Consider the following 14,643-nt stretch of genomic DNA (forward strand, 5'->3'; position numbering starts at 1 on the left):
AAGGCTGCGAATGTGGTACGTGCCCGTTTTGTCTGTTACACAACTTGTGCCCTCTCACCCTAGGAACCCTGGTTTTGAGTTCTCCCTCCTACTATGGTCATCATGGAGAGCCTCCCCACTAAAGAGATGCTGGTTGGTTTTCCATGTTGGGTCTGCAACTGCTCTGTGGCTTGCTGCCCAGGTTGCTGTACTCTCTGTAGTTGCCCTCTGGCTTCTGTGGTGTTCCCAAGTTGGACCTGGCAAAATGGAAAGCCCAGGAAACCTGGAAGACAGACAGCTATAGAAAGAAGAGCCTTGTTCTTCTCTCTTCCCCTTCCCCATTTCCCAGTCATTTTTCTATCCCTTTGACTGCATTTTCTTCTACTGTCTCTGTCGTGAAGGTCCCTTGCTGCTGGACGATCTCTTAGTGCTCCCTCCCTCCCCACACTCAGCAGCTGCTGGTACTACATAGAATATGTATCTCAAGACTGTATGACTGGGGGCCCTCCTTGGTGGGAGCATCAACAGATCCCTGGATAGATCTTTTGGTAGGATGCAAAACCATTAAGCACTCTGAACTTTTTATTCATCTAGACATTTTTAAGAAACTGAAAAATGCTACAGAAAACCAGTAATGTGAAAGTACCTCTGCTTCTTTACCCTTTTTGAAATATGTAGCCTCTTTAAGTTTTGGAGTTTTGGGGTTTTTTTGTTTGTTTTGTTTTGGTTGGGGTTTTGTATTTTTGTATTGGGGGAGTTCATTTAGAAACAGGTGTTTTAGGGAAGGTTGAAGATGATGGTGGTGGGAAGTAAGATTAGAAAATATTTTCTGAACAGAAAAATACAGTCACGAAATGGAGACGGAAGATATGTAATTCAGGGTCTGAAAATGGCTTTGGTTGAAGCAGTTATCCACGAGCTGCCTGTTGGCATTTGGGACTTCTCTGTGTCCGGCACCTCACTCGCCAAGTGCCTATGGTGTGGAACGTGGTCCTTCTCCGGTGTTACCTGCGCGGGATCCTCTCCTACGTGCTGCTCATGGGGGGGGTGGGTTGTCTGTAGGCCTAAGGACTGTAGGTACCAGGGTGGACTTATGTTGCATATAGAAACCTTTAGTTTTCTATACTTTTGTATCTTTATATTTATTATATAATATATATTTATGCATATATATATAATTATATTTAGTATATTTAATTACTTTAGTGGTAACGCTGCATAAGGGAGGGTGATGTTGGTTTGCTTCCTGCAGCACAACTGAGTTTGCTCAGTTGGTATTTAACTTTATAGTGGGCAGAGCTATTTGGAAGTCCTTTGAAACAGAAGTGTGAGCAAGTTATTGTTTGTTTAAAATCAGTTTCTGGCACTGGGTGACACTTTAAATCTTTTTCTGTGTCAGAATGGATCCAGCATTGAGGGAAGATCCTACATCTCCGTCACACATCAGAAAAACTAAAATCAAGTACTGGGCTATTGCCAAGTATTGTGGCACCTTAATGGCCAAAAGACCCATTGGGGTTATAGACGGGGGTCTCTCTGTTCCTTAGCAATGTGACTTTTTGGGGAGCTAGGATCATTCCCTGAGTTTTCATCTTATGGTAGAGGATTCTGGATGCTCTGAGCCGTCCCCAGCCCTCTTGGCATGCTGGACAGCATTACTTGGTGGGGTTGCTTCTGCCAGCAGTGCCCTGTGGTGGGGGGGAGAGGCAGCAGCGCTGTCTGGAGAGGGTTAGGCACAGCGCTGGTGCAGAGGTGCTGCGGAGCTGCTGTGCTTGCTGTGCCCAGTAGCTGTGACATCAAGCATCCTGCAACACGCTGGTGTCTTGTGCATCACAGGAACATTGTGAGTCGGTTTTCTGTGACAAAATAGGAAAGCCAGGCACTCAGGGTAGAACCCACCAGCTTTGTTTTGGTGACTGAGCTGGAGGGAGCTACCTGCAAGGACAAGCTGGGGACCTGGCTGTGCTGTTCCAAAAGGGAGGGGTAGTTGTCACAGGTTGAAGCACATGAAGTACCCAGGACCTAAGATCCCAGTTCATCCTGGTTTGGTAGCAAGTGGGTATTAGCATCACAGACTTTTATTTTCAGATTAGGCTGAATACAGGCCAGATGTATAGGAGCTGATAGGAGTTTGTCTGAATGTAGATCTTCCTTTGCCTTGATAGTGTACCTTTTTTAATTTGAGATTTGATAGTGGTACTTAGTATTGCTACCATCCTCCTTGTATAGCCACTATCCTATTCTCAGTAAATCTCCGTGGAATTAGCCTTCCCTAGCAGAGACTTTCTCTCTATCCAGTATATGGGGAAACTAAGGCACAGGATGGTAATGAGTTGCAAGGTGTCATTGCAGGCTAGGAACAAATCCAGAAAAAGAGCTCAGCTTTACCAGGCTCTTAGTCCCTGCTCCCCGTACAGGGCAAGCAGCCAGTTTCTGTGGCCAGCAGACCCCCAGATGGCATCACTGATAGCTGCTGCCCTTCCCCTGTCAGGTCTGCCAACCAGCTCACCAGAAGATGTGTCTTTGCTCTTCTTTCCTTTGCAGGAGGCCTGGGAGAACAGTTTCTTGTGTCAAGTGAGAACGCCACTTCGACTGGTCGTAGTAACAAAGCAGTTAAAAAGGGTAATGTGGTACCCCACCCAGACCTTTGGGTATCTTTTTATTTACTTTTTTTATCCCTTGTAAAACCATGTTTTGTCCTGTGTACATGTGTGCCTAGGAGACCACCCTGCCCAGGCACCTGCATTTGTTGCTGTTGGTGGACTCTCTGCAAGTGTGGGTTTGCCTTCTGCAGCATAGTGGGCAACCCTTGTACCCTGTTACTCCTTTGCCCAAGCCCAGCTGATGTGCTGGCTGTGCAATACATAAATAAGAAGTGGTGTCTACGCAGTCTTTACACATGCTAGTGAAGCATAGTGGGCAACCCTTGTACCCTGTTACTCCTTTGCCCAAGCCCAGCTGATGTGCTGGCTGTGCAATACATAAATAAGAAGTGGTGTCTACGCAGTCTTTACACATGCTAGTGAAGCCCAGCTGGACTGCGGCCCCTCTGAGGATTTGGGTCATCCATGGCACAGCAAACAGGGGGTGAGCAGCCAGGAAGCTCTGAATGGAGAAGGTTTTCTGCTGGGTCAGACCCATGCCACATTGAAAGTGCAGCTCATGTGGGCGCTTGGGTGCCTGAGCAGAGCTGCGGCCATGCCGGTGCGGGGTGAGGTACAGGGTCCGCCAGGCAGCCTGCGGGGAAGCCTCAGGCAGGATTTACAGCCAGCACCCAGCACCGCACAGCCAGGACTCCTCTATCTTTTGAGCAAGAAATGTAATGTGTTCTGCTCTCCCTTTTGTATTTTTGCTCCTTTTATTAAAACAAAGACGTTCAGCGTGGATGGAGATTTGTGCAAAGTATAGAATGCCCCAGCATTTCCACCCTGAGCATCCCTCCTCCAGCAGAGACTGTCCAATCTGTACATATTTCCAAACCACCCAAGACCTAGCATGTGAAAACATATACTTCTATGTAATACTTTGCAGCCTGAAGTATAGGTTTCAGTCTCAGGGGCTTCTCCTCTTCTTCCAAGGCTGACTGGAATGGGTAGTTGTTGTTGTTGTGAAGCTAGCAAAATACAGGGTAAGTCTATAGTACAAAGCTTCCTCTGCAGATCTGGAGGAGTAGGGCGAGGCGAGAATATGCAGAGACATGCAGGTTGGTTTGGCCCCCCTCCTGCTGTTCTCCTCGTTTAAGCACCGTGTCCCCGTCTATGAAGCTGCTGTTGGAGAGGGCAAGTGGCTAGGGATGGGGTGGGCTGTCCCTCAGCACCTTTCCAGGAGAACAGGGTTGGCACAGTGCGTATGGGGGCTCCAAGACAAGACAGGCCAGGTAGCTGCAGGTTAACTGTCTCTAAGTCCCAAACAAATCACTGGCAAATCTGGCTGCAGCTGGCTGGTTTGGATTAACCTCTTGCTTTTTCTGTTTTTCTTTTTCTGAAGCTCCAGGGTATTACCTGAGGGCTGCACATGGAACTAAAGAGGATTTAAACAGTATTGCCACTCTGTCTTGCAGACGGCAGGCAGAACGCAACGCTTGCAAGGAGACCGAAGAGGAAGGAATATAAAGATGAGTCTGGGATGGAAACACGCTCCTCTCCCAGGGTGCGCAGGGCAACCACATCCCGGGCTGAGAGGATCTGGCCAGGGGGAGTCATCCCCTACGTGATCGGAGGAAATTTCACTGGTCAGTAGCAAAAACATTTGCTCCCTGTTTGCTCAGGGTTGAGTGTCTCAAAATGTGTGGGAGGCCTCAGGAGCGGAGTTTTCCCAGCAATGCCTTGGGTCCTTGGGAGCCTCCCTCCTGAGGGAGGGTGGGCATGTGCTTGTACAAGGAGCTCTGCGCTCTGGAAGCCCAAAGTGTGCAGTGATGTAGTTCTTCTTTTGGAGTCCAAGAAATAATTGGGTGACCCTGTCGCTTTTCCTGATTGCTTCAGGGGCCAGCACCCATGAGCTGTGCTCAGCACCTGTGTTTCCAGAAAGGGATCCTCTCTGCTGTTGGAAGAGCAGGAGCAGAAATACCCTGGGTTGCTTTCTGCATCCCCCCTCAAGAGAACTTTCCTTGTGCTCTCCGCGTCCTGACCACCAAACTTCAGGGTCTCCTGTAGGCGTGTGAGGGAGAGGAGCAGTGAGCTGCATCCCATGGGGGATGAGGAGCTCTCCAAGTGTCCTTTTTATAGCATCTCCTGGCCACTGTCAAAACTAAAATGTCTCTTGGGTGCGGCAGATCTCTTGCAAGTTTTCACACGAAGCAGACGGACAACTTGCCCTGATGCCACCTCTGTTTAGCTCGGTGGTTCCCCATGAGACTGGTTTCCTTGACTCATGGATGACAAATGCTCTATGCCAGCTCCTCCAGGCTGACTCCACCACCTCCCACTTAGATCCAGCAGATCCTTATTCCCTTGAGCTCCTGGGATGTACTTGGTTCCAGCACCCACACTGCTGCCAGGAGTCCATGAAGCCCCAGTGGAAGGTGTTCACCTCCTGCAAAGGGAAGGGCTCATGGAACCTGGTGGGATATTGGGTAGCCTGTTAGCCACAGCTGTCCCCCTACATTTGTCAGAGAACAGCCATCCCCATCCCTCAGGGGATGATGAGAGGGTCTTCTCAGTGTTACATGTGTCCCACTGCCCTGGCCAGCCCGGAGTAGGCAACACCATCCTTCCAGTTAGGTGACTGTATAAGAAGTAGCTCTCGCCATGGCACATTCTCCCTTGTGCTCAGCCTGGTGTTTTGCCTCAGCTCAATCCCACTCTGGAGCTCCTCTCTGTATTTCTTGTGCCTTTCTGATGTACTTAGGCCTTTCTCCACTCTCTAGTACCCTCTTGAGAGTGGCAGCTTGCTCTGCAGCCCGGCGTGCACCAGAGGCAATGCTGCAAGGGCAGTACCATAGGGCAGCCTCCTGCTGTACCACTCTGGGGCATCGCTTCCCAGCTGTGTGCCTGGCATGGATCTGCTGAGTGACTTCTGGAGGGGCCCCGCTCCCTGGGGGGGACACATGTTCCATGGCCCGTCTTCTTGCTAGTGTGAGGCAGATGTGACACCCTGCTCAGTCTGAGCACAGAGCAGCAGCATAGCTCTACACCCGACCCTGAGGCTGCCTCTAGCTCCTGTATAGTTTTTGCTTCTAATCTGAAAGGTAAACCACCTGACACTAGTTTTGAGGAGCATCTGTAGCACCTGTGAGATTCCTGGGTCTTGAAACATGTGTGGTCATGCCATGAGAGCAACTGGCATGGCACTGAGCAGCTGGTAGCATGGGCCAGGACACCCAGCAGCTCTGCCTAGTGAGGTGATGTTTCTCATATGCAGAAATATTGATATGCTTAACCAAGATTGCTGCCTGTTTAATGAGAGCAATTAATTCATCAAGCACAAGGAGAGAAAAGACTGAAGTAGTAAGTTAGTGCTATAGTTGGAAGTGGGTCCCAGATTCCTAGAGGTGTCTACAGGTATAAAATTGACTGTTGGAAGGACTGATTGTTCACCTGTCCAGCTGAAGTCCATCAGAGAGTTTCCTGGAAGCTGGGCCTTCGCTGTTTGCTCTTCTTGGATTTTTTTTTCAGGAACCCAAAGAGCTATCTTTAAGCAAGCGATGAGGCACTGGGAGAAGCACACTTGTGTGACGTTTGTGGAGAGAACCGATGAAGAGAGTTTCATTGTGTTCACATACAGAACCTGCGGGTAAGCGGCGCGGGCTCCCTGCAGCCAGCTGTGTCGCAGACACCCTCTGTGTTGACAGACGGCATTGTAAGTCTGGCTGTGGGCAGGACAGACCAGTGGCTTCCTGGGGGAATCCGCTAGAGAGATGCTTCTGGTCATTTCCAGTAAGAATTGCCAGGGTAATTTAGTATTTACTCAAGAAGAAGGTGCTAAGCCTTTCTGGGTTCTTTTTCCTGGGACAACACTTAAGTGTATATATGCATTTGTATAGATACACACTTAGGAGTCGTCTTTATACATGCACATGCACGTGCAAGTGCGTCCAGTGCATGCCACCGCTGGCTGTCCTGGACCCTGTCTGATGCTGTCCTCGGTTCCTGTGTCTCAGCCTTGCTCAGTTCACTGACGTGCTGCCTGGCTTTGTGCATTTTCTTTTCCAGATGTTGCTCATACGTGGGCCGCCGAGGAGGGGGCCCTCAGGCTATATCCATTGGAAAGAACTGTGACAAGTTTGGTATCGTGGCTCATGAGCTGGGTCATGTCGTGGGCTTCTGGCATGAGCACACACGGCCTGACAGGGACCAGCATGTCACGATCATCAGAGAGAACATACAGCAAGGTAAAACAGCACTTTGGGTTATTCCACCTGGCTTTGGGGCGGGTAGAAACCTTTCTCGCTGGACCTGTGGAAAGCCAGTGAGTGGTCCATGAGCTGGGATGGAAAGGAAGAAATATTGCTAGCTCTTGCGTAGAATAAGGGTCAAAATAGTGGGGTGGATAGAGATTTTGGATGTCCAACTGGACGGAATGTAAGAGTATATCCCTTTCATTCTAGGCTCCCAGAGATGGAAGGCTTTTTTTTTTCCTCCTTTTTTTTTTTTTTTTTTAAGTGATTTGTTTTTTCCCCTTTGTGTTTGGCATCACAGGTCAGGAGTACAACTTTTTGAAGATGGAAGCTGGGGAAGTGAACTCACTGGGGGAGACCTATGACTTCGACAGCATCATGCACTATGCTAGGAACACATTCTCCAGGTGATAGTCCAAGGTTACATGTCTTTAGGACTGTTTTCAGTAGTTGTGATTGGTTCTGTGGGATACGTGGAGCCTAGAAGGAGACCTGTGATCTATTGCAGAGATATGTGGCAGTTGCAGTGAGCTCTGCTGCATTGCAAAGCTTGAAAAATATTGGAAAAAAAGCAAGGTGGGTGAAGAGGAGTATGGTGGACTTTGTTTTCCCCTCCCCACTGTATTCACCCAGTGCTGATAATCCCAGAGTCCTTCCAAAGCTATGTCAGCATGTTTTGCAGCCTGCGCAGGGAGCACGTATGGATGTGTGTGCGTATCTGTCTGTGTGCAAGGAGGGTAATGCTAAAACCAGCTCTGAATCTTTTGGTTGTCCAGCTTGTGCTTTGGAGTCACAACATTGCCTTCCGAGTCCTAGCAGCTTTGCCAAGGGAGAATTTAAACTCTAGATCACGATTTTTAATTGCTTGGGTATTTTTTTAACCATTTATGCACGTGCTTTAGGTCATGGCCTCTGCAGGTCTGTGATTCTGTGTGGCTGGGTTCTTCAGGGAGAAGTTTCAGTCCTGTTCCCGTCCCAACTAGCTGGCCAATTTCTGTCTAGGCTGTTTGCCCTCGAGCCCCACCTCAGCCATCAGACAGAGCCCATTTTCTGATCAGGCAGCTCTGCTGGATAGAGAGGTGAAACGAACATAGCTATTTATGTCCTGGGTTTGGAGTGAGAGTTACTGGATGACCAGCTTCATATTGCTGCAGTATTTGAAGTTTTTTCCATGAGTCCCACTATTGCTCCTTCTCAAGAGCTGTCCATCACTACACGCCATGAGCAAAGGGGATGTGAGGCAGAGCACAAATATCCACAACTTTGAGAACTTTTTGTTGCAAAAAATAAAGGTGTCTTGGGCTTTAAAAAATTTTCTTACTTCACAGGTGTATGGAATTGCCAAGCCTGTTGTTTTGTGCTTTTGTTTCTGAAGCTTCAAGGGGAAAATTATCAAACTTGCTGAGATGCTGCTCGTTCTGGCAGGAGGAGAAGGTGGCTGGGCAAGGGTGCTTTGTAGCCTTCAGAGATTTCTTTGGGTCAGATACCTAAAGCAAGCAATTTTTCTTCCCTTGAAGCATCTGCTGGACCCTTCCAGCATTTGCTAGACTCTAAATGGTTAGAATTGTCTTGCACAAAAGCCGGATTAAGTTATTACCACCGTTTATATTGTGGATGCCTTTGAGTCTGTGTTTCTTGAAAACCAGGGTCCTTCAGAACACTCCTGGGCCAAAAAGGGATAAAAATGGCAAGAGTCCTTCTAAATTTAAATTGGTGCTTAATAGGATTTTGGAGTCTGTTTTCTTTAAGCCCTTTGTCTGCGTGACCCACCCTCACCCCGGTTCAGTCTTTGTGCAGTAACTGAACTGAACACTGAGTGCCTCTGTGGGCTGATTATACTCTCGCTGCAGACGGGCAGTGCTGGGAACAGGCTTTTGCTTTACCAAGACCTGTCCTGACATCTGCTCCCCTAGTGCTTTGAGTCAGTAGGGATGTGCAAGCATGTGCATGTCTCCTTCCCACCTTGCTGAGTTCTGCGAGGAGCCCTTGCAGATGTTGAGTTCCAGCGAGTTTCGTGAAGAACTCGAGAAGGTAGGTGGGAATGGGAGAGAGCCCTGCGTGACCCTGCAGGGGAAGGGCTGCGGTGGCTGTGTTAGTGCAGCAGCAGAAAGTCCACATAGGAAATAGATGGTATGAGTGCCCTGCCAGCGGAGATGGGGTGTAAGCCAGGGGCAGGTGAAGGACACGGAGCCATGCTTGTGACTTACTGTCTTGAAGCAACTCTTAGGTGGCACTTAGCACAACCTTGTTGTTTTCGACTCCTGTGTACATCGATGACAGCAAACCAGATGGTGTTTGCCATGGTCAAACGCTGCTGCAAATCCTTTTTATTCTAAACTTTGTACCTAGGACAGGAAGGGACAGTTTTTCTGAGACACGAGTGGAGCATTGGAAATAGCTTCCAGTGGTGCTTTTGAAAATTGCTGTAGGAGTCACACCTCACGTTCAGTTCGCACTGGAACATATTTCTCATTTGTGTCTATGGCTAATAGGAGTACGGCACAAGAGACAATCATGACAGTAGTTACAAGTTTTTACCATTGGGATTTCTGTTCTTGTCTATAGAATCATAGAATTGTTTAGGTTAGAAAATACTTCTAAGATCATCAGCTCCAGCCGTTAGCCCAGCACTGCGAAGGCCACCACTACACCCCAAGCACTGCACTTATGCATTTTTTAAACACCTCTATGGATAGGTATTCCACCCTATCCCGGGGCAGCCTGTTCCAATGCTTGGCCACCCTTTCAGTGAAGACATTTTTCCTAATATTGCATCTAAACCTCCCCTGGTGCAGCTTGAAGCTGTTTGCTCTTGTCCTGTTGCTTGTTATCTGTGTCAGAGAGTTGCCTGTTTTGCAGAGCGTGGCTGCAGGCTTTTATTTCGTGGTGCATTCCTTACAGACATGGCAGCAAATTAAACTGAATATTGCTGTCTCATTAAACAAGGTCCTTTACAGCTGTCAAGGCTCATAAATGGAAGCTTAGCAATAAGAACGTTTAAACTTCCACAGAGCCCAAAGCAGATAGTGGGTTACCTTAATTGACTGAGCCTCTTCCAGTAGAGACGGCAGCACAGCCTGGAGCTAAAACCATGACCTCTGCAAAGCCTGTGCTCGAGCCAGGATGCAGGTAGCACTGCTGGCGTGTTGGGGGGCATCTCCTTGCTGTGTTACCCACACACCATCCTAACCCTGCACCAGATGTCTGCGCATCCTCCACAGGTTTTGCTGTGTGAAGTACAGTTATGTTGTCTCTCTTCTGCATGTGGGGATATCAATACAGATCTGGGACAAAATGCAGCTGCCTGCAGCTGCCTGCTCAACCTGCCTTGAATATCTGCTTCCTTGGGTGGCGTTTAAGGGCCTGTATCTATGGCCCTCAGATGGGATGGGGAATATTCAGTATTTCTTGAGATCAGTTGATAATTTCATAGTGTTTGCATGACCCTTTACACATCGAGGGTGCTATGTGGATGCTGATGACTCTTGAGAGTATCTCTTCTTAAACCCTGTTTTTAGCTGGTAGCAATGGTGGGTGGTTGTGCTTGACTTGCTGCTACATTGGGCAGCTAATACATGTTCTGCCTGTGCCTGGACAGCAGGAGAATGGGGCATCCATGGCTCCTGGGTTCTTTTCCTACTTCTGGGAGGAGAGATTAGGTGTCTTATTCAAGAGTGGTTCTGGTGTTTGAGTTCCTGAGCTGCTCTGTTTAATGTCTGCTTGGTGTTTATAAATTTGAGACCCCAAATATCAATGCTCTTAGAGACACAGACCAAACATGCAACTTTACATCATAAGTGTTGCTAAGCAAATGGAGTTTGGGCAGACAGCACGGGACCACTGGGACCACAGAAACACCCTGCTCTGCTCTCCACTCCTTTGATTGTGAAAGGAGAGGAACTACACTTACTGCTTCCTAATTCGCAGTTGCATTCAGCAATGCGTGTCAAGGGAGCACAGGATTTGGCTGGTGGAAAAAAGCAAACTGAGAAATGTGACTACCCCAGTCTAGGGTGCAGCCCCCTGGAAGAAAATGTGTTTGGCAGGTAACATATAAATATAAAAACAAGGATAAATTCACCGCTGTGGGTTGCTTGCGTTGTGTGAGCCATACCCAGTGAATGCTGTGTGCAGAAGGCTGGGGGTGTGCAATTGTGAGGGCTGGAATGGGAAGAAGAATCAAAACTTTGCATGTGCCAGTGATGGTGTCTCTGTTAAACTTTGTCATTGTCCCTTGGCTGAGCCTGGAGCTCTGCAGAAAGCTTTTCGGTGGCCACAGAAGTGTGTCCCTGCCAAATGCCAAGTTCTTCTGTGAACTCCTGAGGCTTGAAAACTGGCTGTGAGCAAACCGACCTGTTTCTGGGTGTGTGGTGTTTCTGGAATTAGAGGATTTGTTTTCAACACATAAATAAATTCAGCCCGAGACATGGAGCTGGCATGTGGGGTGCCAGCCTGAATTTGTCCATCAAAATGTGATGGGCTCACTTCAGAGCTTGTAAGCACTGATTTTGGTGCTGAAGGGGAATTTTTCTACTGCTGAAAAAAGCCAACATCCCCCATGCAAGAGTTGATTCTTGACCAGATTAAATTCCTTCCCCTTTATTTCTTCCTTCAGTTTGAGTACTTACAAAAGAATTTTCCTCCACAAAATATGTTTAGTAGAATGATATTTTCTGTTCAAGAATACTGACTGCAGCTCTGGACAGCTGTGATCCAAATACTCGCCTTGTGGTATTTATTTAAAATTAAACCAATGCAAAAAACCCCCTAACCCTCTCAAGCTCCTTCCCGAGGCTCTTGCACAGCTGAGCAGCCCAATGAACAGAATTACTTGTGTACTTAGAGCTTAACCCATACTTGAAGACTCTTGTATCAGGACTGGGCAGCACTGACTTCTGTCCTGATTTCCCATCAGACTCCGGACAGTTGTGTCCTCTCGTCTGGGAAGCGAAACCTGCCTGGCTGAGCTGCTGCTGGTGGTCCCAGCTCACTGCTGACCCTGGCCCCTCCCCGCCTGTTGGGTGTTCGGGGCTGTGGTGGAACAGCTGCCATGGGCTGGGCAGCCTGGCTGCAAGAGCTTGGGCTTCACCAACCTGGAGTTGAGGTTCCGGATTCCTCCCTCCCATCACCCCTGCAGTCCTAATGCTGCTTTGGGATGTCTCTTGCATGCAGGCGTTTGCTTGGATGCACAGACTTTGCATTTTGATGGAGCTTTAAACTTTTGCTGGACTGAGATCAGAAGTGCAGTAATGAGCTCCTGAGTATGAAGTACCATGTGGAAGGAATAGTAGCAAGGAAACAGAGGCGGAGACGAGTTATTAGCTTGGAAACTCGTGCAGAACAAAGGTAGGACGCTTGGTATTTTTCTCTTGTCTGCGGCAACAACAGTCGCTGCCAGCCCAGCCCCATCTGCTACTGAACAAACTCCCTCTGCTCCATCAGCTTCAGTGTCCAAGCTGTGCTCCTGCTGAGCCAGATGTGCCATGAACTTTTCATTGCCTTTTCTGATTTATGACAAGGAATGTGTCTATACTCAAACAGAGGCAGTAGCAATCTCAATATATCAAAAGGGGAATTTACTGGCTCGGCAGACTTGCCTGTACATTTGGAAGCTATCTGCTACAGCGAGGCAGCCACCTTGAGGCAAGCCACTTTCACAGCCTCCATTCCTCCTGCTTGTTAGCATGGGATCCATGGGGAGGGGAGAGGTGTGGGAGGCCTGCCAGGATGGCTTTCTGTGCATCGTGTCCCTTGCCCTGCTTCACTGCTCTGTGTCTCTCTGTTCTTCCCTTCAGAGGGGTTTTCCTCGACACCATCCTCCCCCGTCGGGATGATAACGGGGTCCGGCCAACTATTGGTCAGCGTATCCGCCTGAGTCAGGGGGACATCGCTCAGGCGAGGAAGTTGTACAAATGCCCAGGTAAATATGGCTTGTGGAGGTGGCTCCAGCTTTATTGTAGACATGTGGTTTATCTGGAAGGCATTGGAGTTCAAGAGCACCTTAACAATCCCTTTGAAAGTGGCTCTGGAAGTGTGGACCATCAAATGCTTCAGGTTGGAGCTGTGGGAGAACTGAACTTGCCTAACGTGTCTTCTATTAGTAGTTTGCCAGCATCCCTGTTTGGTTTGGGGCTTCAGGTTGGTCCAGTGTAGGCTCTGTTCATAGGAAATTAAATCCAAGGCCATGGACAGGGTGGGACTAAGAGTTAGCAAAGTGGCAGAGGGATATCTGGTAGCCTGGGGTTCCTACACGCCAACCATCAAATGTCTGTGGAGTTATTTATAGAGGAGTTGTCCCGAAGATGAGCCTTAAGGAAACCGTAAGTGTATCTCTGTGATTATGGTGTGTTGCACTGCGGCTGGGGAGTGCATGCATGGAAGAAAGCTCAAGGATGCTCATTTGTGGAACAACCAGGTCCTGGAAGCTGGTGCTTTGGGCTTTTCAGGGGAGGGCTGTATCCCCCTTTCTGCTGCCAAAGGGTTGATAGACTGGGAACAGCTTTGAAGAGAGAACCCATCTATGTATGCTAAAGACATACTAAAGACCAGTAGTCTGGGTCCTGCTTTATGTGGGGTCTGAAAAGATTGGCAAAAAGAGCATTGGGGTCACAGGTATGACTGGGAGACTAAATTTACCCATCAGAACAAAAGGATCCTTTTAAAGTGGAGATGTTGGACAGCGAAAGTTGAAGCAACAGTTTTAGCTGAATAGGTTAATAGAGAAAATGAGATTTCAGGGAAGCAATCTGCTGGACTTAAGGACAGGTTGGATGTGAGGAGGTGAAGAGAGGATGGTGCCTGTGGCACAGACGGCAGCGGCTGAGAAGGGAGGGAGCACGGGAGGTGTGGTGCTTGGAGGCAGAAAATTTAACAAGCTCTGTTGAATTTCTGCAGGTAATGAAACATCTGTGAGAAGATATGAGAATGAGAGAGTTGCCCTAATTTTGCATAATGACTCTATAACATTCGTAATAATGCAATAAGGAAAAAAAGGACTTATGCAAGCACGGCCTAGGAGTTTATCTGAATGGGTTTGTCTGGCCAGCATGCTGGTGCAGCTGAGAGGGGCTTTGACCGTAAACCTAATGTGGTCATGAATTATTAATCCTCTTGGAATAAGCATATCACAGAGAAAGGGGAGGAGGAGGGGGGTTAAGTTGTACCAGTATACAGAGTGTATGGCTGGCTAGTGCTGCTCTGTGAGCCAGTCCTGAGGCCATGGAAAGTGGTTGATAGCTGGTGTGCAGCTCTGCTGCTTCTCCATATCCAGCTACAGGTTCGTAAGGGTCTGGAATAAATCTGAGGACTTCAGGGTCTGTGATGTTTGGGGATCACTGCTTAGCTTATAGTGAGTGGTATAACTTTGTTAGGTGTGCTAGATCTAATGAACTTTTTTTTTTTTTTTTTACTAATAATTTTCTCTGATTCACTTCTGGTTGAACAAGATGTAGTTCTGGGAAAATTATCTCACAGATTACTTAGGGTTTGCTTTGTTTGAATACTAAAAAAAAAAAAAAAAAAAAGTAAGTAGGGATGTCTTGAACCATGTTTTTTTGATTGAATCAGGACTTAATCCAGGCAGGCTTTTCATTCCCATAGCTGGAAGCATCAACTACAGATTCAGATTTCTCAAGGCAAGCTGAAAAGCCACTTTGGCCTGAGGTTAGCCAAACTAAAAGCTACAAAGCAACTTTCTTTAAAATGAGGACCCTTCCGAGTCTCAAGTTTTCCACTTCCAAAGTAGAACTTTTCTGGGTTTTAGATATATTATTTTTTTTTACACAAAGCTTAGCAGAGGTTGTTGCAGTTCAGAATGTATTTGGCAGCAG

General features: G+C 47.9%; 1 protein-coding gene across 8 annotated transcripts in view; it reads left to right on the forward strand.

Annotated features, from left to right (window-relative positions):
* Positions 1–14,643, forward strand: part of TLL2 (tolloid like 2) — a 92,883-nt gene that overhangs the window by 51,621 nt on the left and 26,619 nt on the right. For 3 of the 8 annotated variants that reach the window (XM_055813022.1, XM_055813028.1, XM_055813038.1), the window contains 6 exons: positions 2,524–2,601; positions 4,040–4,210; positions 6,093–6,210; positions 6,630–6,808; positions 7,116–7,221; positions 12,610–12,734. In XM_055813022.1, the coding sequence (XP_055668997.1) occupies positions 2,524–2,601; positions 4,040–4,210; positions 6,093–6,210; positions 6,630–6,808; positions 7,116–7,221; positions 12,610–12,734 (777 nt within the window). Of the gene's footprint in view, positions 1–2,523; positions 2,631–4,039; positions 4,211–4,460; positions 6,211–6,629; positions 6,809–7,115; positions 7,235–12,609; positions 12,735–14,643 lie in introns of those variants that run through there. The other 5 variants (XM_055813044.1, XM_055813053.1, XM_055813063.1 and 2 more) reach the window with 4 other exon arrangements.

This window comes from Falco peregrinus, chromosome 1 (genome assembly GCF_023634155.1).
Source record: "Falco peregrinus isolate bFalPer1 chromosome 1, bFalPer1.pri, whole genome shotgun sequence".
In the NCBI taxonomy this organism is placed as follows: domain Eukaryota; kingdom Metazoa; phylum Chordata; class Aves; order Falconiformes; family Falconidae; genus Falco; species Falco peregrinus.